At 43.1% G+C, this 24410-nt stretch overlaps 1 protein-coding gene across 4 annotated transcripts; it reads right to left on the reverse strand.

Annotated features, from left to right (window-relative positions):
* Positions 1-1316: 1316 nt before the first annotated feature.
* Not1 (CCR4-NOT transcription complex subunit 1) lies at positions 1317-24303 on the reverse strand. Of its 4 annotated transcripts, XM_086982588.1 has the most exons (22): positions 24059-24303; positions 23326-23448; positions 22831-23154; positions 19082-19571; positions 18573-18705; positions 17888-18273; positions 17141-17653; positions 16561-16883; positions 15922-16114; positions 15308-15592; positions 14921-15059; positions 14226-14374; positions 13518-13610; positions 12655-13256; positions 11745-12357; positions 10327-11461; positions 8597-9926; positions 7884-8215; positions 6845-7662; positions 6553-6646; positions 5177-6242; positions 1317-4948 (listed from the first exon to the last, which is right to left on the reverse strand). In XM_086982588.1, the coding sequence occupies exons 4-22, from the start codon at positions 19262-19264 to the stop codon at positions 4891-4893; spliced, it is 8445 nt and encodes a 2814-aa protein (XP_086838714.1). In that variant the 5' UTR covers positions 19265-19571; positions 22831-23154; positions 23326-23448; positions 24059-24303; the 3' UTR covers positions 1317-4890. The 4 variants fall into 4 exon arrangements, with proteins under 4 accessions (XP_086838714.1, XP_022652338.1, XP_086838713.1 ...); XM_022796603.2 differs by lacking the exon at positions 23326-23448; XM_086982587.1 differs by having other exon boundaries at positions 23326-24303.
* Between the last annotated feature and the right edge of the window lie 107 nt (positions 24304-24410).

Below are 24410 nucleotides of genomic sequence, written 5' to 3' on the forward strand. Positions count from 1 at the left end.
ATTCGTCCCTTACTGCAGTAGAACATTTGGAAAGAGAAATCGCTATAGAGAGCAAGACGCCTCGCACATTCTAGAGTCGTCTCAATTACGAATGGGAATAGTAAATCAATAGGCAAAAGTTTTTCGCTGCGCTTCATGATATCCCGCGAATGAGGTAGGCCGCGGCGCGGAAGAGATGGATCGAGAGGGTCTCCGGTCCTGATCTGATAGTTGGCATGAAAATTAATGCAGCGTTACACTTGCAAATACAAAATGTACAGATTTTGCATTATGTTAGAACATAGTACTGAGTGGAGTAGATATGCACTCTACGTTTCCATATCTATTTGTGAACTATGAAAGCTTAGCTCAAGCATGCTTTATTCTAATAGCTAATTGCCTCAAGTGCACAGGAAAAATAGACGCTTATTATAGAAGACAGGAAGACATTGACGAGAATTACTTTTAAAAATGTCACAGATACGGATAGGGAATGGTGCACCGTGTCCAACATTTAACACTTGAGGATAATCTCGTCGAACGGTGGGCTCGATGCAATGTGACGGTTTAAAAAGTTGAAACGAAACTGTCTTTGCAACCGAAAATGCTGTGTAGTCCAGGGGAGAATACAGGGAGAAAAAAGATTTTAGGAGTGAACTATCGTCCCCACGTTAACTAATGACAAGCTGCTAGACAGATAACAGAACTTGGCCTTGGATTGCGCCCAGTCAGCCGAACTGCTCAGCGTCTGTAAATCGTTCCTGATTCGTTATTAGAACAACGTATTATGCAGGACATGCACAGAGACAAAAACAAGCAGAACCAGTATCTTACCACGATACCAATCAGCTCAATGATAAGTAGAAAAAACTAAGTTAAACCAGCAATACGGACTGTCAGTGAAACGTAACTAATACTCAAGTTATAATGGATTCAAGAAAAGTGCACATATGCAAATAGAACATAAACTTCCTTAGACTATTCGTTGGCCTGTTGGCCGGCCGGGCGCCGCTGCACCCTCATTACAAGTTTTGTCACAAGGGCACTAAGTCTCACTGACGTCTTTATGGTCCCGTGCGAAAAATAATTTCACTCGAACACTCGTTTCGCCCAACTGTTCATAATGGAGACGAGTCTTATAATGTATGCAGTAGAAGCATTAAATGGTCGTCAATTCTAAACCAAATCTAAAGCTGTTGTAAGTTGAATTGAAGGAACAGTAACTGCTCTGCGATCGTCCGCAGCTAACGTAGTTCTACTTCTATGTAGAAAAATTCATATTAAGCCTGGTAGCTAGCTACTCGTCACGCGCTCGCTATCAAATAACAATACTTCAGTGTTTTGAAGCAATGTTTTTTTATTTTATATATAACGATATGCTCATACCTAGCTCATTCATTCCTGCACTTTCTCTCGCTTCATTTCGTCCCCCTTGCTTACTACATACATGATACGGCAGGCGGACGACGCACATAAAACCAATTTACTCACCGCACGGCCTTGCAGGCAAAATGGCACTATCCCCCGATCGCGCCAAGCGCCGCAAAAATAGACCGACGAAGATTTACCGATAATTAATCGCTCCGCGTACATTAGTAACTATTAACATAACCTATATAGCACGAATAGACGCAAGCTGTTTGTGATGTTTGCAGGCCAGGGGCAAAACCCTAGATATTTTTAGTAGTTATCATACCGTATATAAGCAACTGAATTTTATAGTTTTCACATATTCCCTCACTATACGCTCAATTGTCATCTCGATGTTATCGACTTCAATATTATATATGTATATATATATATATATATACGGCATTTTTCTTTATTAACACAGACTAAAACCCGAAACGAATCACAGTTTCCTAAAAATAAGTGGTCAGAAATGACAGCATATAAGATACACATCTTAGTTGATTTTTGCCGATGGTTGTGCCTATTATTCATCACAGCGAATTGTTTGTCCCTTTCTGTGTGCATGCATACACGCGTGTATCTGTCTGTTTCATGTGTGAGTACGAGTCCTAGATTTTGCTTGCGACCACAATGAAAAAACCGCGCCAATCAAACTATACGAAATATAAGTAAAGTATATGTGGCGACTTCTCAACAAACGGTCTCACACAAAGGCAGGATTATCGCAATTTAATGAATGTAGAGAATTCACAAAGGACAACTTCTGGCATCGCAGCCTTACAACGCTACCGGGGTGACTTCATGTCAGCTCACGCCAATTGCACATGGTCACCGAATGCTTTTACATACGCCAGTGTTCACCAACGGTGCGTTTATAAAGCTTACAGTTCTGCAATGCAAGAGGTAGGTAGCTAGCTAGCTAGCTGTGTCCCAATAAGATCTGTATGTATGTATTCAACGTTTTTTCCACTTGTTGATAATTGTTCTTTGGCCCTGCATAATAGAAAAACCGAAAATTGGTGCACCTGTTTTGCTACATCCGTGTGGCGTAGTGTTGCTAATTGCACCGTTTTTCTACGCGCGGTATCGTCATAACTTTCAGTAACTGTTATTAATTACTGCTCTTTTTTTTTTGCTCTTACTAACAATTTGTCGCACTTCGATGTGTTCTTATATATTATCATGTACTTATATTTACATACCGATATACTACAACCTGTTTACAACAACAACACAGGCATGAATCTATGTGGATGATATAAGTTTACATGTATGCGTGTAATTACTTGCTGTTATTTATTGACCTGTTTTTTTCCCATATACTAGTAGTTACCTAAATATCGATGTTGATTTGCAATCGCCATCATTATCACGTAGCAGTGTTTAGTTTATCTCATTGTATCGGCTGCGTTAATTAGTTTAGTTGTTTGTGTTTTGTTGTCGCTAGCTTCGCGTTGCCGTCGCTATTGCTATGGGCAAACGCTAACAAGGTTCGCTGGGCAATCAGTTTTTGTTACCTTTTGAGTAGTGTTTACTTTTTTTATTAGTTTTCACTATCGTCGTCATTACATTTATACGTATATATATATATATATATATATATACGTATAAATATTTTTTTGCTTGGTCCGGTTTCAGGTTATATATCTTTTTCTCTGTCTACGTGCATACGTGTATCTGTTCGTTTCAAGTGTCATACGTACGAGTCATAGATTTTGCTTGTGACCACAACTAAAAAGAGAAAACTGCGCCAATCAACCGACTTGAAATATAAGCAAACTATATGTGACGATTTCTCAACCAACGGGCTCACACAAAAGCAGGATGTTTGTAAACAATTTATCATGTAAGTTTATACATCATCCACATCAATTCATGTCTATGTTTAGGACAACAATTTTTTTTGTAGCTGGGTTGTAGTATATCGATATATAAATATTCAAGCTAACATATAAGTTACATGATAGTATACAAGAACATAAGAAGAAGTGGAAGTTACGACGATGGCGCGCATGGAAAAACGTTAAATGCGACGCTACACGGATGTAGCACTATATGTGCAAATGTTCGCTTCTGTGCTATGAAAAGTCAAAGGTTGTTAGGAGAGATGCCAACGACTACTGGAAAAATGCTACATCCTGCATGAATTAGACCTCTTGAGCGCACCCTTTGGCGAACGTTAGCATTTGCACGAACACTCATTAACCATGTGTAAATGGCGTGAGCTCATCTCGGTATCGTCGTGTGGCTGCAGTGGCAGAAAAGGCCCTTTACGACCACGTAAATAAGATCAGCTCTCTTAAATTCGCTAAATCCTGTTTTTGCTTAAGGCCGTTCGTTGAGAAGTTGTTACATATGGTTCTCTCGACCTACACCAAAGGCAAATCTACACATGATCAGTAAACACGTTGGGCCAGCCCAACCACTGGCAGGGCCCGGTACAATCACATACATCCTCGGTTTTCCTGAACCCCTTCTCATTGCTCTATATTTCGTTGACTTTTATTAACCTCATCTCACCGTCTCAACTCTACAAGTCCAGCTATTGCTGTACACTACGCTATGTATCGTTTCCACATTGAAATATCCTATAATAAGATATATTTATATGTATATACAACATCCGCGCTCGTTTCGATAGCCGCAGCAGCACTCGACGACTAAATCCGACGTCTGAATCACACGCGCTTTGTTTGCCTTATCTTCTCTGGTTCCTTATTATTATTATTATTATTATTACTGTTGAAATCACTGCACTGTCTTTTTCTCTTCACTGTATACTCATTGCTAAAAATAGTAATCACCCGTCTGCGGTCTGCGCATCAATATAATACATCGTTTGCTTTAGTATCGATTTCATACGCACGCGCTGCGCCCATTTCTTATTTCTAAGATGCACTAGATCTTTGTTACATATTCAATAATCTTGTTTGCGTTTCGTTTTCCTATGTTCTATTTGACATTACCAGTTTAGTACAATGGCTTTTGTTTGTCGTACATTCGCTACTGGTCATTCTACGTTAGTTACGTGTATATTTCGTAGGACTGGCTAATGTGCAACTATATTACTTAAACGGTTGGACTGGTGCAGTATGCCACCAAAATTACGAACTTGGATAGGGTATTCGCAGAGCGACGGGAAAAAATCGAGGCGATTTTAACTCGCGTTCCTTGTTACTGTGGAAGGTCGTCGTCGTCGTCGTCGTCGTCGTCTGTATGTGATTACTTGGTGAAATGCATTTATCTCAAATACTTTAACACCGCGTTCTTTTGAATATTTGTTGTTGTGGTTGTTGTCGGTATATTGTTATGTGTGTTGCACAGACGGATGGTTGGAGCTCTTCGAGTAACAACTGCGCTACAGTTTTTACCTTGATTGTACCTGACCATGTCTTCTCTAATATCAGCACATTAACTGCGATGTGTTTCGTTCAGCATGGGTGATGTCGATTCATCAGGTGCCGGTAGAGCTAGTTGTTGTCAAGAGATCGTTGTCGTTTAATCGCTTCCGACGGGCTTAGGACCTACGCAGGAGCGCGCTACTGAATCAAACAGTCTGAAATAGTGTTTGAAGCATCATATTGGGGAAAGGAGAAAAACACACGAGATTATTGCCTCACGTTACCGGTCCGCTGGAGCGAAGTTCTGCGAAGTCTTCAAGACTCCTACAACTAAAATGTACACTGTATCATCACTAACCGGTGATAGATAACAAAGTCATGCATATTATATAGATCTTCTAACAACGTAATGTAGGGCAAGACAGGCAAAATGGAACACTTACTTCTCGATCTCAGGAGCACAACGGATGAATTCGTACTTCCAGAAGTTCAATTGTGTGTTCTTGAGCAGCTCCACGAAGGTGACCAAAAGTCCCCATGGATGAGGTCGGTTAACGATTAGCCTCTCCAGCAGTACGCGGGTGATTTGCTCCCGAACTACATTGGCCATTGCTGGTGTCATGGTTTGACGCGACACGATGCCGGCTTCACCCTCCTCTTCAGCATTCACTGATTGGATGTCTTGTAGTCCTGCGAATAGTGCGAGAGTCAGCGCGCTGAAATACGCCGTATGCGCATTCGGGAAGCGCAACTGATTGGCAATGGCATTCAGTACCAAGTACCTCCCTTCGTTATCCATCTTCGCCATGAGCTGCTCAAACAGTTCGGCGTGCGGAGTCCGAGCGACGCACTGCCACGTCAGTGGGATGGAGTTTCCTTGACCAGCTTGAGGACCACCGAGCGGTTTCTGGCCAGCTGGAGTGCGGCCACCAGCTTCGGTAAAATGGTACGGCTGCTGTTGAGTCTGCGGCTGCATCATGGCAATCGCTTGTGAACCTACGTACAAAACAAGCGCATTGACGAGTGGAATATTGTATCGCGACCCAGCCTCGTTCGGGCCACTGCTTCCCTGAGCGTTGCTCTGTACGAGAAGCGCGTCGATCAACTCGGCTACAATGCCGGCCGGCTGGCGCGTTTTAAGGAACGCATCGAGGTCTTTGCGTAGAGGCAATGACTGGATCATGGTTGTATAATTTGGTAGAATTCTTGGCAAATGCATACACTCCGGGATGGTCTCAACGCGCAGGAGCGGCGTGAATGGATCAGGAAGGCGCATATGCCGCGGGAAAGCCGAAAGGATAAGGTTGCGCATCTGCACACAGTTGGCCGGGATCAGATCACACAGGCCGTGATGGTAATCAACAAGGAATTCCGGGAAGTCGTGTAACAGAACGAGCAACACTCGGATTGTGCCCTTGTACAGCAAATGCACCGGAGGCGTTAGCTCCATGTTACGAAGGAACGGTGAAAGAAACTTGAATAGATCTTGAAGTAGCTGGGCAAACATTCCTTAATCAAAGGCAATAGACAAAACGCAATATAAATTAATGTAAAACTCTTTTACAAAAAGGCGCGTCTCGTAGGAATCATTGACTGTAGTAACTGTTAAGCGCAACTACGAATAATTAGTGATCCATTACTCAAAAAAAAGAACGCGACGTAAACCAATAATCAATCTAGCTTGCATCGTTTCGCGCTGGCAGTCTTTCAATCGATGACTTTCGAGAACAATCATACGAACTCTATTCGTACGACGGAATACCTGCCATGATACGACTGTAAAATTTGATGAGTCCTTAGATCATGAAAGTGAACTTACCCCAGGCCTTCTGTTGAGGAGTAATGGCCAGCATCCTGGCGAGGAACATACGATGGGAAATCAGCTCCAGCCAAGCGAAAGCGAATCCAGGCACCTACATACATACACCAAATCAAGACACGTGGATATATCATTGCTCCGGCCAAACTAGGCCAAAGAAATTTTTCTTAATCTATCGTCGTTCGATATGCATCTATATCTGTTATTTTCTGACATTTTCATTTATTTTTTATATTTTTTAATTTTCGACATGCGCTTAGTCGCATTTCATTTTTGCTTATTACAGACTCACCTTAGAAGGGTGGAGCATATGCAGGGTGTTGCAGAAGGCCATTAATGTTTGAAACGAGAACACCTCCAAAATAGGTTCCGGGGCTGTCAGTTCGAGGAACAGCATCAAGAACATTCGGTGGTAGGCAAGTTGCCGGAATTCACTGGCTCGCGTCTCATGATCATGGACAAGGACACCTGCAATGATACCTAGAACCTTGTTCAGTAGGTTCACCTTCGTGATTGGGTTGGACTGGTCGCCGCTATGCTTAACAAGCATGGCAATCAGACGCACGTAGGCGTCTAGTGTCAGGAAGCACTTGTTCCGGGCGACATTGACGCACTGGTGAGCGGCGAGTGCTGGTGAATTATGAGTGGCCGAAATGGCACTACTGCCACTCAGGCCATCACCGCCAGCTGGCTGAGATGGAGATAGAGCGGCCTGCTGGTTAACCTGTTGGACAGCCTTCGTCGTCTGGCGATACGTATGCTCGACACACATTTCGGTGGAAAGACGGAAAAACTTGGTGATGAGGTCATCCGTCTTAAGAATGCCCTGCATGTTCATCTGTTGAACGAACAACTGGAAGTTCTTCGTCGAGTCCTTACCGTGCGACGAACTATACATCGACACCCAATCCTGTAACAAGCACTCGGTCTTGGTCTGAAGATCAGGCGGATCGTTCTCTGGATTCCGCGCCTCGCTCATCCCCGAATGCATCATAGCCATTGGCGGGCTGTTATATTCGAGCTGATTGCCCTGGCCACCGGGACCCCCTGCGAACGGTCGCTGGCCCAACATAAGCTCAGGACCACCACCACCAAATTCTTCTCCTAAGGCTGCAACGATGGACACAAAGCAAAAGGAATTCGACGTAGATAGATTTACGTTATGTGATAAAACGGTCGACGCTACGAAAATTATTATCGACAACCAATGCCTCGTTTTCTAAATTAAAGATTTAACCGAAATCTCAAGAAAGCAAAAGACTGCTTTGTTGAGAATTCTCCTTTAAATGTTTCTTTGCCGATCTGTCTGGTGATAGTGTTATCGTACTCACGGTTGGGGTTTAGCGGTTGTTGCTGCTGCTGCTGTTGACGCTGCTGTTGTTGGTGCTGCGTCAAAGGCGCTTGTTGCTGCTGTGGAGGCTGCTGCGGTGGTTGCTGTTGCTGCGGGTTCGTTTGCGGCGGAAGTGGCGGAGGTAGACGCCGATGATGGTAAATTGCCTCAAGCGTATGTGGCATATCTGCTTCTGGCAGAACACCACTCTCTCGGTAACTATTGACAACGCGCACTAGGTCTTTTGCGAACGCCAGAGCAGCAAACGACACAGACTGATCAAGTAAGCTTGCCAGCTGTACATCGAAGAGCGGTACGAAAAGCAGGTTAGACCTGAAATAATGCCACAAAACATATCACCAAGAGTTACAAAAAAATGTGGTAGTTGTTGGTCATTGAATTTAGAAGCGAAAACAACGGAAAATAGCATATTTGCTTTAAACAGGTTGTTACAGATGAACATCATTTAACTGCACAGGTATATAACACCACTAAGCAATATTAATGGATGCATTATTTAAGTGAGCAGCGTTTACTGTATTGGTTTTTACCATTTTGATAGGGATTATGATTTGCATATATTCAAGACTGATCTCGTTGAAATTTTTCAAGTTAGCTGAAGTCCGTCTGCCATACAATATAAGAGCAATAAACGGCACACGCAAAAGTGACTCCCTATCACCGCACAAGAATATGTGAAGGTTAGCTACAAACCTGAGTAGAGCGTCGAACACCGCTAGATTGTATCTGGCCTCTTCGTTTGGGTGCTCAAGGAGAACTTTTGCAACGATACTCGGCAGCTTCATGTTGAATCCAAGCAACGAGCGATCGGCCAGAACCTTTAGGACGAGAACGTGTGTCTCGCGGTATTTGTTAGACCAGTCAGATGGATGCGGATGACCATGCCCACCCTCCAAGTGCGACAAGGTTGGGTGGTTCAGTATAAATAGGCCTTCCAGAAGACTTTCCATTGTTTTGTGAACTACCATGTAGCCAGCCGAAAGTTCGTAGTTCGACTGGCGATACACCTGCAAGGCTTCCTGCACGACGTGCACATTCATCGCAAGCTGACTGGCCGCCGGCATCGCTTGTGGTATAGTGTTTGACATGTGCGTCGTGATATAGCTTACCAACATCTCCAGTTCAAGGAACATCTTTTCGACGAGACCACCTCCACTGGCATTGTCCTCGATTTGCGGGACGCGAGGTGGCATCATCATTGGCTGCGGCTGTGCCTGGGCTTGCGGCATCTTTTGGGCTGGTTGACCAGATTGGTTAGCAAACTGCCCTGCGAAATAGGCTTCTGCCGATCGGGCATCATGCTGACCGGCTCCTGCGAATTGTCCTACTCCAGGGCGTTCCCCAGGTCCCGGTGAGCTTGCGAAGCCTGGCACGTTTCGAGCAAACTCTTCATAGACAGCCATTTGCGGAGCTGGTGTACCACCTAACTTCAATCGTAGAATTTCCGGCATGCGCTCCTGATAACTGAGTGCATTGTGGTCACAGTAGACTTTGCCCTCTTTACGTGCGACTTTCCGGGCCTCGTACTCGGCAGAGAACTTTTTGTCGGCTTCGTTAACGGCCTTCTCGATAGCCGTCTTTTGAATAAAGCAAGTCGCGAGTTCAACATTTTCGTTAGCAATGGCGTTTGCCGCCTGGTCGATGTGTTGTTCCTTCGAGTTAAACGGCATCTGGCCCTGTGAAGCAATCATATTCAAAGCATCACGCAGGAGCTTCTTAGCGTTGTTCGTAATCGTTATAAACAACGGCTCTTTGCATGTGACAATGACCATGGCCGCGGTAACGGCGCGCACCATATTGTGCAGCGAAAGGCGCATCTTGTTCTCATCAGGCTCCAAAGCGAAATCCTTCTTAACAATATTTTCACAAGTGACGAGTGCGATCTTTAAACACCGTTCAACGACAGGTTTCATCCACTCCTGGATGCTCTGTTCGACTGAATTACGAACATGCAATTTCAGATTAGGATGCGTCTGAAACAACGGGATATTGGGCGGTATCGAGATCAATGAAGGAAGCATGTCTGAAATGAGAAAAAAAAAATGTGCAATATATTTATATAGTATTAGCATGCATACTTCTACTTCATGGATGGTGTAAGAACGAACTTGTTAATCTATATATCTGACACAACAGAAAAACATTCATTGATCGAAATCGTTCACACTAAGTATGGTCACTACATGTCAGCTAGTCTTAAGCTCGGAAGTGTGCTTTAGATTATTAGCCTACTTTGCAAACTTGTTATTGAAATATATATATCTCAATATATAAGTCTCGTCTTGTGAGCTTCGAATGTATATAAAGTGTTTATTTAAGGATAACTGTAAAAAATGTATCGTCTTTAAATGCGATTTAAAAAAAAGGATAGTGAGACACATCGTTACAATTTGTCTTACTAATCGTAATCAACCACAACTCACTTGGCGTAACCGCATTAAACTCCCGAAGTGAATACTGCGGCGTAGGCGGTTGTTGTTGTTGTTGCATCAGCTGTGCTTGAGTCAGGTTGTTAGAAACTTGTTGGCCTTGCGACATGATAGCAGCCTGACCGGCCTGGGTGTTTTGTGGGGCCACACCAGGTACTCCTACGCCCATCTGCTGTTGCTGCTGCTGCTGCTGCTGCTGCTGTTGTTGCTGCTGATGTTGCTGTTGCAAAAATTCTTCAGGCGGACCGGATTGGCCATGCATCATGCCACTGCCGGGCACCATACTCGTATTGGCGCCGCCGCCGGTACCCGCGTTTTGCATATTGAACTGCTGCATCATCGGGATGATTTCATTCACCTTGGGAGCGGGTTGGCCAGCCACATGCGGGTGGGGCGGTCCGCTAGTAACCTGCGGCGGAGCTGACATTTGTGGCGCGGACACACTGACATTCGGTGGATTCTGTGAGATTGGCGGTGGGCCTAGAAGCGGTGAATCCAGCAAGGCGAGCTTACCGTGATCTTTAAGGACGTGGAAACAACCACGGCGTATAGCATCCTCTTTTACCTGCTGAACGTCCAAGCACAAAGCCTTGCACAGAACTTCAACTTCAAATTTGAGATTCAGTTTCAGGCCCTGTTCGCTGTGTAATTCGACAAGGGCGTAGACCAAACCCATCGTGAACGGACTAGGTGGCCGAAAAATCTTTGACTTAACTGCAGACTCAAGGATCTTAGCAATAAATGGCACAACATATAAAAGATCTTGAAGACCTTTGTGGTAGGCTTCGATCAGTAGCGCCTTGAGATCGATGTCGAGTGTGAGAATAGGTCGGTTTCGGGCGATCGTCAACAAACCTAGCCAGTGACCAAGGCTCTTCAAAAGAGCGCGATCAGTAAAGTCCGATACATCCTTATCACTGCGAAGTAGAACTCGAATATTGCGGTAGGTTTCACTCAACGTAAGAGCCGATAGCGTCTGAGAATTGATTGTATCAAGGAAATTGACGTACAGCGAATGGAAATTAGCTTCGATCGAAGCTCGTTTAACAACCATGTATCGGGCGAACCACGGGAATAACTCCTCGCTTACCAGTTCCCTAAACTCCTCAGATTTCTGCTGTACATTAGCCTGTAGGAATTAAAAAATATATATATATAATTAAAAGAGATCGCAGATCTATTTCCTAGATAATCAACCAGCAAAATTCATGTTTTTTGCGTAGCCGATGATAGGCATTCCTATGAATAATTTTTCCATCATTTTCTATCGAGCTAATATGAACAACAATTGACTCTTACTTACCTGATTCATAGAAATTGCATTTATGACTCAACTTAAATGAGAGTCCTGAAGGATAACCTAATAATGTGCAATGACAAAAATGAAACATCAAATATGGGGCGATACGAACCTGCGACAGGTTGTTGATGATAAATCCGATCTTGTCAGCTGTATGTTCGCTTGGTTCGATGATTTTCTCGACTTTGTCTGAGGCACCCAGCAACGTATCGATATTCGTCGCGGCAGCAATGGAGGGCTTTCCGCCGGTGGCCAGAACAGTGCTCTTTTTAACGCCCTGCTGAGGATTCGAATGCGCGAGTTTGCCATTGTTTAGTAGAGGCATCACTCCTTTAGGCTTGCCAGGTGGTTCTTGTCCTTTCATTCCGCACTCCACCCATAACTGCAAATGCTCCGGAAACATGCTGAACGTTGGGCACGAGTGTAGAAGTTGGCAAAATGAGGGGTTTGCCCTTATCTTCGTTTTGAAGCAGTCTAGAGCAACGATACCAAAGTAGAACATCTTCATGTTCTGTGGCTTTTTGATCGCGTCAACGACGAACTTGTGCGCCATCGTTAGGGTTTGATAACGCACGAGCTCGTAGTCAATTATGCCACCGAACAACTGAGCCGTGATCGTCAACTCTTTGTCAGGGTACGACGGAAAGAAACGATACTCTTCGAAAAGATTCCTGATCATGCACTGGAACACCTCACGTTCATTTGGCTTGTTTGAATTGCTGAATCTGCAGTTCAGCAATACGAATAAATAGAGTCGGCGTTGAGTATGAGCACTTCATGAATGACCGTATGATAATAATAACGATCTTGGCAACTGAAGATAAGACAGCGCTTCTGACAACGAGCGAAAATACTCTATGATTTCCATAGTATGCAAAAAACACTGTTAATTGGGAAAAGTCGCAGTTTAATAGACCCATATATTTATATGGAATCCGAATCTCATGTCTATGACCTTCTCGTCATTCTAAATATAGGATATATTAATTAAATAGCAAAAACCGGTTTAATGAATGGCATACCTTTTAAGCATGTCTAAAAACTCCTTGATCGTTTCTGTCTTGATCTGAGGTTGGTTGTAGATCTTCTGAAAGTACGAGTTCGCCTCATCTTCAGTTTCCTTTGAGACGTGTACTCTTGTCAAGTCGCCACTTTGTAGGAATTCCTCAGTAGTCGGCGGCGCAGCTGCCGTAAGAGCGGCAGCTCCACCCATAGGTCCGCCCATGAGCGTCATTGGCCCGGCGTGAGTCTGAGGTCCGCCAGGACCAAACACCTGTCCGGGTGTTTGGTTCGACCTGTTCGGCCCCGTCGAGTAATGCGGCTGCATTGCCGTTGGCGGATTGCGGAAACCCAGCATATCGCTCTGCGGTTGCGCAGGCGGGGGCGGCAAATGCGGTGGCTGTCCAAGGTTCACCGGATGATGCTGCGGGTGTGGATGGTGGAAATTGCCAGGCGGTACCTGCCCTGTAGACATATGAGCTGGAGGTGGTGGATGAGGTGGCTGTGGACCTCCTCCCGGACGGCGTTTGCCGCCGATCACATTGAAATTCTCCATCATGTTTTGAACCTGATCGAAGACTTCGGCCAGCCGCATCTTAAGTTTTTCATCTTTGATTAGAGGACCCTGTAATATGCACATGCGTGCAAGGGAAGGTTGGTATGTATCTTCGCAACCTAATAGTGAAAAAAACGATACTTCAAGATGTAGCATCATTAAACCGAAACACGATACTAATGGATCACGACGGCACATAAAGGCAAAAAAATATCTATACGTATATACTGTAGTATCTGAATATATATATATATATATATATATATATATATATATATATATATATATATATATATATATCCAGATACTACAGTACACATTGCTGCTTACCTGTGACAACATTGTGGCTAGCATTGTATGGACACACTCTTGTGTGATAAGGTGAGCCCCCGTCTCGCCAGGTTTTCCGACCAAATAGGGCACCTGCAAAATGTTTGTCGAAATCATGATTTATCCGTAAACTTAGTTTAGTTAAAGAAGTTGCGTTTCGTGGTTTTCATGCTATAAATTCTTGTAAAGAATTTTTTTTTACCAAATAACTTGGTGAATGTATAAGCCCTTGCGTCTGTCATGTGCGTGTATACCAGATGTAAAAGTTTTCGACTATTAATTTAAACTATAGGCTAAGGTCTATAGGATAGATGAGTTTTACAAGTATGCCTGCTTTTGATAATAATAACTGAAAACTATTGAAATATCCCTAAAAAATGCATATGATCAATATATTACACCATGTCAACTTCTTTAAATTATTTAGGAAAATAAAATGAAAATTTAACTTTCTAACATTTGATTCAGAATATATCACGTTTATATTTTCGCACGTCCCATACCTTCTCCGCTTCTAACTAACGGCATTTTTCTTATATTGTATATACAGTATCATAGGTTATGTTCGTACTGCTATGTTTCGTTAGCTTAACATGTACTCAGGAAAACCGAACTTCAAGATGGATAACTATGTATATAAAAATGTGATATGAACAGCAACAGAGCACGGGAAAGGCACTGCGAAACAGACCATCATGTCATTTGTACCTTCCGTTGTAGGAACGACACACAGGCCGGCATGAACGTTTCAATATTCGCGCTCAGATTGTCCGCCATCCACTTGTCAAGTTTAAGATATTCGCGACGGGACGCCAGGCAAGCAAGATCAATGGCGAAGGTAATCGTGTTTTGAATGCCTGTGGATTGCGACAATCACGTAACAAACAAAATCATATATATGTCTATAGGATACTTGTTTCCTCCTGGATCATTTAAAGGCAATGTAGACGAGAAATACGAAAGAATTTAAAACAGGAACACAAGCTATCCAATAAAAGTACATTATTCTTAAGGGAACGTAGTAGATGTACTTCTTAGAACCGTTAAATTGCTGTTTTCTTGCATCAGTTAAGTCAAGCTTTTAAAAACAATAACTCGGACATCGGGGTATTAGATAGGCTCCTCAAATTTTTAAGGTGGTAGGTATTATAGCTAAAAGAAATATCCCAAAAAAGACACTATGAATACGAAGAACTTGTGAATGATTTGTTCTGCAAATTAAAGTTACCATGAGCCATAAAACGAACAGTTATAACCCACTACCTTTGACGTAAATCATAACCGTGTTGAATATGAAAATGATGAATGCAGTTTCCATTGATTTGTTTTGCAAAACAATACGATTTTAAATATTTAAAAAATAAATAAGGTTTTTTTTTATTATTAAGTCTGAGTCAACTTACCTACTTGGCCGACGGCATCAAGTGTGCGTGCCGATGCAAGAAGACTTTGCAGACACTTAATCTCCTGAGCAAGCTCAAGGATACGTGTTAATCGGCTCGATTCACCGTCTCCTGACGTGTAGTACTCGACCATTGCTTCCTGAAAATCAAGTAATGGAAAAACCTTTAATCTATATATTTAACCAGCTTTTTTTTTTATTCCATCCCGTCGCATTAACAATAACACAATTATTCTCTATGTCAACAACTTTCTTGGAAAGAAATCTTTCTCGCTATACACTGGAAAATGGTTGTTTATACACATCGTACGCTTATCTAAGTTGATTACTAGATTTGATGAAAATAAAGACAACGATGAATATATCCGTTAGCAGTTATGATACAAACTTTAACGATCTTGTGCATTTCCTGTTGCATCGGCTGTGCGGCTGAGCCGCTCCACGCGAAGTGCAGGATAGTCTGCGCATTATGGGCTCCTCCACCTAGGTAGTGTTGCATCAAATCCTTGAGTAGGATGCGCCGACCAGGGGTCATTGGTGATTTGACCTGCAGCAACGCTATCGTGATTGTGTCGTGGGACGATTCCTTTGCTGCTTTATATAGATTTTGAACTTCATTGTGCAACTCGGGACGATCGCACAACGTCATCAGGGTGTCATGCACTTCCATGACCTAATATAAGTGGAAAAACGAGAAAGAGGCGGGAACATGGACGAAGGTGAAATTGCGTAATGACTTGTAATCATGACTCACTATATCTTATTAAGTAGAGCCTATCTATTTTGCGTTACATCCTGCTAAGTTAGAATTCTACCAATATATTAAGGTTGTAGAACTCATTTCCAAATAATCAATTTCTAGGTTTCCAGTAGTTGTGAACACATTTGAAACAAATAACAATGAGTCTTACCTCATCATTTATGTACCAACAGTATCTTCTACAACAGACAGCTTGATATTGACATGAATTAGCAAAATATCGAATGGAAAGTAAATTTTACCTTCCAATTGACAAAAAGCGGGTTGGAGTCCTCGTCGTGGCCTGGGCCAGTACCGCCGCCGCCGCTAGGCTTCTCCTGCGCGACCACGGGCTCGGGCTTCGTGCATGGTAGGCACTCGGTAAGCTTGACGATATCCGGACACGTTAACATTTGTTTAAGGAGGAAGAACTGTCCTTCACAGTTCTGCCACTTGCTGTACATACCAACAATGAAAATCGAGTGAGTGAAACGACGCAAGGTATGTAAAATACATGTAGTTATATTATAAAATAGAACAGAGGAGCAACTATTATATCTTAAGACGACCGGACTGATCGATCGAAACGACATCACGTTGCTATACGTCAAAATACATTGGCAAGTAATAAAATTTATGCTCACCTTTGGCATGAGTTTAAACACACTACAGTAATACTCTAATACAATGAACTAAACACCAAACAAAGATTTTGGTATTTGAAGTTGATGCTTTCGTGCCACATTACTTCCAGTGGAGTTTATGATTTTACGTTTCGACACCACTGACGCGGAGAAGTCAACAACTACCCACACCCATGAAAATTACTTGTAAGAAAAACGCGTTTCCATAGGAATACTACCATTTAATAACAATAAACGACATATAATATGCCTACTAACCCGTAGATAATGTCCATTGGAATTCTCTGTACGTCGTCAAATGCCTTGGTCAACACCTGCCACAAAAACCTGAGCCCGGCGCGATCCTTAACAAGGAAGTTTGGGTTGTCAAACTGGCGGACCACCTCCTTCCAGTCTAGCCCGCTTTCCACGGCAATAATGGCTCGAAACAGAACGTCAACGTTCCAGTCTAGCGCTTCTTGGGGTCCACCTCCGACAACGCCACTAGTTTGACCCCCACCTTGCGTATCCTTTTGACCAGGCCATCCACCGGTTAACACGTTCGAAGGGCTCATCCATACGGGATCATCATTTCCAGCCGGCTAGACACACAAAAAATGAATGCTATTGATTAGGGAGCTTCAAGTAAAATAGGACTACAAAATGGTAATGAACGTAAATGACAACTATGTGAACATTTTCACACTTTATACTATTCGAGCTTTGTACACACCTCTATGCTTGTTCTGCTTGATTGTGCGCTTGTTCATTTGCTAAAATCACATCATATTGAACATAGTTTATATATAAACTATGTTTACACTGCTACGTCAACTAGGTATCGAACAGAAATACTTACAAAGTGGCTTTTACACATGGCACTGATGAGGTTAGCCACGAATTTTGCGCCTGTCATACCGATCACCCTCGAAAACTCTCGGATCTCGTTTTCACACTTTTCCGCTGATGATGTCAGCGAACGGCCTACCTCCGCTATGTATTTGTCGGCGGTGGACGCCTCCATCAAAGTCGAGTTTCGGGCGGCCATCGCCGTGAGCAAGCGATTCACTAGGTCTTCTGCGTCCTCCTGGCGATTATCACCCCTACCCGGCGATCGTTGTTCGAATGGCAATGGCTGAATATCCAAACGTCGACTAAGTGCGCAATCACCGTTTACGCTAAGCAGAGCACGCAGGAGGAATGGCGAGCTCGCTTGTTCAGATAGATACCGCAGCTGCTGTCGGTTGCCGATTACCTGCACAAGTCTTCTGCGCAGCGGCAGGTCAACAGAGCAGCAGATTGCTTCGAGAAGGTCACAGGGTAAAGCCGAGAGCAATTGTTTGGCCTCGACGGACTCGAGAATGGATTCGACCTGCAAAATACATGTGGCAGCCATCAGCAAGTATTGATTAATAACGGTTATCAATACGAATCGTCACAGTCACTATAATAATTTGAACTATTGTCGACGAAAAAAGTTTATTACCATCATTAACTTTATATATGATAATAATAATAATAATCGTGAAAAGAACAGTCTGACCTTCACTAAGTTCGTAAACAAGCATAGTTTCTAGTCATGAATTTGAGACGGTTTTCAACCCACCTTCAACTGCAGATGTTCGTTGCTTGCCTTTAAACCGACTACCTCTCCCCTCGTACCGCTGATACAGGGGCCTACAGCACTGCACAGCGCTAACTCAAGTGTTAGCTGGGCCTCTACGTTTAGTGGAAGTCCAGAACAGATAGTGTTGACAATGCTTCTGACCGACGCTCGCTTGACTCCGTAATCAGTGACTAAGGAACGGGCGGTTCCGGGAGTCGAGTCCTCTGTAGTGCTTACAGATGCAGCAGAAACTTTTGACGATGTTGGTGAGTCTAGAGCAACTTCACCAAGGGGCTTGCGGAGAGCGGCTCGAGCTATTGCAACGTTATGCGCGTTTGTGAGCCCGTTTAACGAAGGGCACAGTGCAGCCTCCAGAGAAGCGCGCACTGTAATAGATTATACAAATGAAAGCCATTGATTTTCGTAATGATTAATTAATTGTTCCACTCATTGATACTTAGCTCTACTTACTACATATATGCACCGAGGATTAATGGCATCGATATGTGAACTAGATAAGGATCAAATCAGTTCGTTCTGTATGATGCATAATAAAGGAAGGTTCTTCTTGTAAAAGAAAAATTAAATATGGGGATTTGGTTAATTAAATCTGACCGACATTGATCACTTCTAGCACTCTTGAATCAAAAAAAAAGCTGCGCTTTCGCATGCAACTGATACAAACCGTGCTGTCGGGTGTTCTCGTCTTTTCCGGGATCTCTCGCGATCGCCGAGGCACGCTGTAAAAGCGCGCGAAGTATCTCACGCCGTTCAAAAATCTCACCACTTTGTAAAGCTAATGATCTCGATACCGGTTTCTGAAAGGTGTAAGTCCAAGTTAACGACAACTTCAGGGTACGTGTGCTGGCCAACGATCGCTTTAGAATAACTTCCAGTGCTTAGAGGCGTGCGACGGGAAGCATATACAGTGGGCGCTGCCACACCTACAAGCACTACATTCATTGACGCTTTATGTTGCGTTTTTGTTCTTAAAAAAATGTGCCTTCTATGTGAAATATTATTTGTGACTACGCGCTTGGGTTGCTATAGCTGCCCATCGGCGCCTACACACTGTCATCTATGGTATAGTTACTTTTAAAACCGCTTTAAAAAAAGCCCAACGAGTCATTCTTAACAGGCAATAGTGTAAGATGTAATTTGTTACTAGTGTAGAGTTGTAATGCTAAAACTCACCGGAAAAACGTTGTTGTTGTTGTTGTTCGATGGCCCCGTACTACTCGTCGACGCTGCTGTTAATAATAATGATGATTGTGAAGATGTTGTTGATGATGATGATGATGAAGTCGGCGTAGACTGGTACTTAACACGATAGAGGGTATTGGCCTGCACGGGGGCCTTGCAGGGATCACAGTGCATGCTGCCGACAACCGCCTCGCAAGAGGATCATTGCAGCTAGCTACACCCCCGCGCAGCGGCGGGTCACCTCAGTGCTCTACAACTACCTTAGATAAATTAACCGGGTGCCACACGCTTGAGGTGCTTACTAATCCGTATGATAGCGTACAAAGAGATTCGGTCACCACTTAGCCCGGCACAAACACTTTTGTCGTTTCAATATTGTTCCGTCCTGTTGTATGAAACTAAAATTTGGCTTCTGCTTCACATAAACTAAGACTTACTATTAACTAGCCAAACGCGATATTGTAACGTAGCGATGTAGCACCTGCAAACAAATAAGCCTCAGATTGAAACCAACTATTTACGATGACGACAATACCTTATAGTACCTACTTAATTTCGAGTAATTCATCAAGCAATCGTACAATCTGGATGTAGCTGTACTCTTAAACAAAACGACATGACGGAGCTATAAATAGGATGTGAACCTGTACTTAAAAATAATATTAAACAGACAAAGCCTAAATCATATGTGTTGATATCCATAGGAATAGGTAAGGCTAGTGTAAAAACTATACAATGGTACTACTGCTACTGCAATCTGGTAATATCAGTCTACTGACTAGCGCATAGATAAAAGAACGGCCATAAATCGCTGACAATCCGTCTGTTGTAACGATGAATCACTATGTATACAAACGCTTGGAGGCTGTTTCTGGCGATAATATACCCATGGCAAACATTCCGGTGAGCTATCATCAGTTAAAAGTAAATTGAATTCAAATAAAGTTATCCATAATAATAATAATAATGATGATAATGGCAGGATTTGTCGCAGATTACGCCAGCCCTAGTTCTACTACTTTGTAAAAAGAAAGATTATAGATAACTATGGAAATGAAAAAATTGTTTCTGTTGTTGTGTTTAGCAAACAGCAGTATAAATTGCCACAGGTAGAAATACATTGCTAAGATAATAATCTTTCATAGTTATTGTTGGTACCAGCATAAGTATGACAGACAAATGTCACAGGTGGCAGAGTTTTTCTGTCTATACCATCAGCCAACCGCCGAGCAAAATCAAATGATATTCATTGAAAAATAGTTCAAATCTTGGTGAACGATCAACCAATTAGCACGATAACGTATTTATCAAGTGCTATGGAAATGAAATAACTTCAAGATGTAATCGAGGCGAGACAGTGATACGTAAAATGTTTAGTACTATACATAAGCTTCATGCTCCAGCTCGGTAAAACGACCAATTAGGTCATAAACGAGTCCAGGCGATACGCAGTATATGGCAGGCGTTCGTTACAAGAAGAAGATGTGTTCGCAAATGTATGAGGCACTCATATACTTTCTAGATAAGATCACCTCTACTTGCCAACAGCAATAATATAGCCAGCTACCTAACGTAGACAGCTTTGGCAGAAATACTTTGGCGATCATCAATGCGTACCGCAGAAGCTTCAGTCGTACAATGAGACCGACCCGAGAAAGATTACATGGCATAGCATCTGCAGCATGTGGCACGAAATAAGGTCTACGTCAATCTTCCAGTCGCCTCACACCGTCTAACCGACACCCCACTACCACCATCAAATCACAGCAATCTTCAAATGATTTCAATTTGAAATTCGACTTGAGCTTTACCGTGTCAAAAAATCTAATTTCATATAAACGATGATGAGCAATAAAAAGCAGTAGCTGGTCGCGCACATACACAGCTGCAGATTGCTTAAGTCAATGAATATCTTTTAAAAGCTCGTAAAATATCAGAAGCCAGGAAGGCTGATTAATTGCCCTTATTGACATCTTGAGTCATCTGCCGAGAATCGATATGAACAAAAGCTAAACCAAAAAAAAACGCTCCAGCCGTATCCAATCGGCTCAAAATACTGTGATTATAAGAGAAACGCTGACGTTGTGTCCACCATGTAATCGACAGCCAAATGGAGCCTACCAACTAAACATGATTAATAAAATACTCCACAAATACTGCATGAGGACTACTATTTCTACAAATATGCGTACGCATAATGAAATTAAAACCACAATCATGTTCGTAAAACCTCGATTGAAATATCGAAAACAGCAGTACGTCCAAACAAATACCAACTTGTTCGCTCATGATACCCCACGGATATAGTGTACATTATTCAAATCTTTTATCATACGCTTCTGTTGCCACCAGCACCATTACTATCGCCATAGTAGTGACTACTGCGACTGAATTGTATTTTTCATTACTCGTCGATCGTATCACACTTACGTATACTTGAGCGTTCAAACGACTCAATCGTTATGCATTATGTGCATACGCAACCATGTGTTATTGACGTAGCGACTAGAGATGATACGATTTCCAGTCTATTCGATAATAAAACTCCCCAACCTCTTACAGGGAAAGACAGAGACAAGTCGACCTACCGTTGCTTTGCGATTTACTTTACCGAAATTGTGTACCTAACTATGTATTTTACGAGCTACTTTATCTAGCTTCCGCCTACTCTCGGCGCTATAATTGTTACTTTGGGTTCTGCCGAAATAGACGAGAGCCTTGACGGTTCGTTGGCTGGCTGCCTGCCTGGCAGCTGGCCGGTCGCTCAGTTTGTCGGTGGTTTGCTCGCAGTGACCAAGAGTGGCCAGTCATGCAGCCGCAGCACCGATTACAACAATAAGGAAAAACCAGTCACAGAAAGCAGGCGAAAAAGATGAGCTACACCAGCACTGCTATGGTGGACTGACAGAACCCTGCTGTTTGATACGCGGTGATGTGAAATATGCACTGGCTTGATAAGTTAGTTGGATATGGCACGTTCGGTCACCATTCGAAACGAAAGCTCTTGGTTCCATTTGCGCCTGTCTCAGACGACTCACCAGAACGGGGGTTGGCCAGATCTGAACCCGCCCCATTATGTTTGAGAATCACTGCTCATCGGAAAGGGTACGACAGGTAGATGGAGAATGACAGTATCGATAAATCGCAACTGATTCGCTCTCGCTATTTAGACAGACCAACTCATACATATAAAATGCGGACCAAATTGATAATACTATTTACAACGTTGGTGTACTTTGAGCTAGTATAAGGTTTAGCGATAAGCGTTACAAAAGCAGCCGGAAAAACAGATGGTTATTAATTGAAACCATTAAGCCATAAATGTTACAATCAAACGGACTACTGATATCAAGAACTGGCCGCATCAACGTTTGATCATGAAGTGAAATAGCAGCACTAACTAGTTGGCAATATACAGTTCATTGTGAGCCTCATTAGCTATACCAAACTGGTGCAACTCACTGTTGCTGCAACTATTTTTCAACTGCGACAACCCTTCACGCAACAACGAGAAAAAAGCTGAATCACAGTTTACTAAATTGCGTCCCAGTTTTCTTCCGTTATTGATTTGCACACATGTCGATATTATCGAAAAAAAAAACCTGAAAGAAAATCATAATATTCATCTTATCATATAATAACATAATCATTGATCACTGCCAACCGTTATCTGCTCACATAATCTCCACTAATAGTCACAGATACACGTCCTGTCCAAGATCCGAAAGCCCCTCACTTACCTGAGTAAGTCTCCTCGTCGTAGATAATGCGAACAATTGATTGGCGAACGCCAATGATCAATAACGTTATGTTAATCTATTGTCAGTATCGAGTGGGGTTCTTAGATGCACGTTTTCTTGCGCTTCTATCCACTGGTTGAGGCAAGCTAAAGGGGGTGGGGTGAAAGTGCTTCTGTAACAACCTCGTTAGCGGGGGATCCAACGAAAGTCGCTACTGAGTGAAGCAGTCCTCCCGGTCGCAAGTGAATGAACCAAGACAATGATTTGCTGAATGTCGTCGATACACACGCACTTACACGCAACACTGTGTACAGATACAGATTACTGCAAAGGCACACCACACAAACAGCAATACCACGTCGAATAGACCCGATGAAATGATGATGGTTACGACGACGAGACGAGAACACGCACAAGTGTGAGGATGAACAACATCAAGAAAACAAAACGAAGTGAGAAGGAAACAACACAGAAAGAACCGCAAATCGTACGTACGAAGCAGTTTCGCCTAGCCAACCTAGTAGCGACCATCTGCCATTTGCCTAGCGGCCACGATAAGGATATCAGGTGTGTGATGTCTATGCCATTCGATCTACTCGAAAATGACACAAAGATTAACTGCAACAAGGATAAACTTGAGCTAGCTAATAAACAAGTCATCAACAATAGCAAGCAACGGCGTATATATATATATATATATATGTATATATATGGGGAGAGGAGAACAGACTGAGCAGATTTTTCATTCGACGCGTATACATGTGTTATGCTGGGTTGTTACTAGTACTGCTCCTGCCGATAGAGGTGTTATCACAGCATCAGCGGGATGCTGTGATGACTGTTGCTGCGTGCAATAATAAGTACAGAATGATTTAGCACTGGCTATCACTAACGCGATGGGAGGCTCGGTGGGATCGTGTAATCGACTGTAGTTAATATAATCATAGCAGTGATGAGAATGTAAGTGCAAACCACCCACAATCAACTCGAATCGACATCATCGATCGGCCCGCGGCCGAATGATTGCGGCCTACGGTGACTAATATCACTGATAGTAGGCAAATGTGGTAGGATTACACTATGCACTGTATCACCATAAGCAAACTTCTAAAGGATAGGTGCGCTCGTCGATTTTGTGTGAAAATATCGGGGTAGATAAAGCAGGAAGAGGAATCGATGAGTATCTATATGATTTCCGGTGTCTAAACTGCGAGTTTCGGCTAATCACCTCTTTCTAGCAGCATAATATATGTACAATGGGACGGTGTCACTAATGTAGACGCTGGTACCCCAGTCCTGAATGTCAAACACGCATTTCTGTTTTGACTGCACTACATTTTCACGGACGGATCAGCTACAGGGCCAATAGAAAGTCAGCACTAATCTCGCCACCAGGCCATAAAGCCGAATCGGTACACCAACAATCTCTCTACGGGTAAGTATCAAGCCTCGGTCGCCATATTGCCGCTCAATGGTCGCACTGACGGTGATGATCAATGCTTGCGGCGAGCGGTAAAGAGGCGGCCGGGCGGGTGAGCAAGCGAGCGAACGAGCGGGCGGTCGGTCGGTCGTTCCGTCGG

This window comes from Varroa destructor, unplaced genomic scaffold (assembly GCF_002443255.2).
Source record: "Varroa destructor unplaced genomic scaffold, Vdes_3.0 BEIS01000003.1, whole genome shotgun sequence".
Taxonomy (NCBI): domain Eukaryota; kingdom Metazoa; phylum Arthropoda; class Arachnida; order Mesostigmata; family Varroidae; genus Varroa; species Varroa destructor.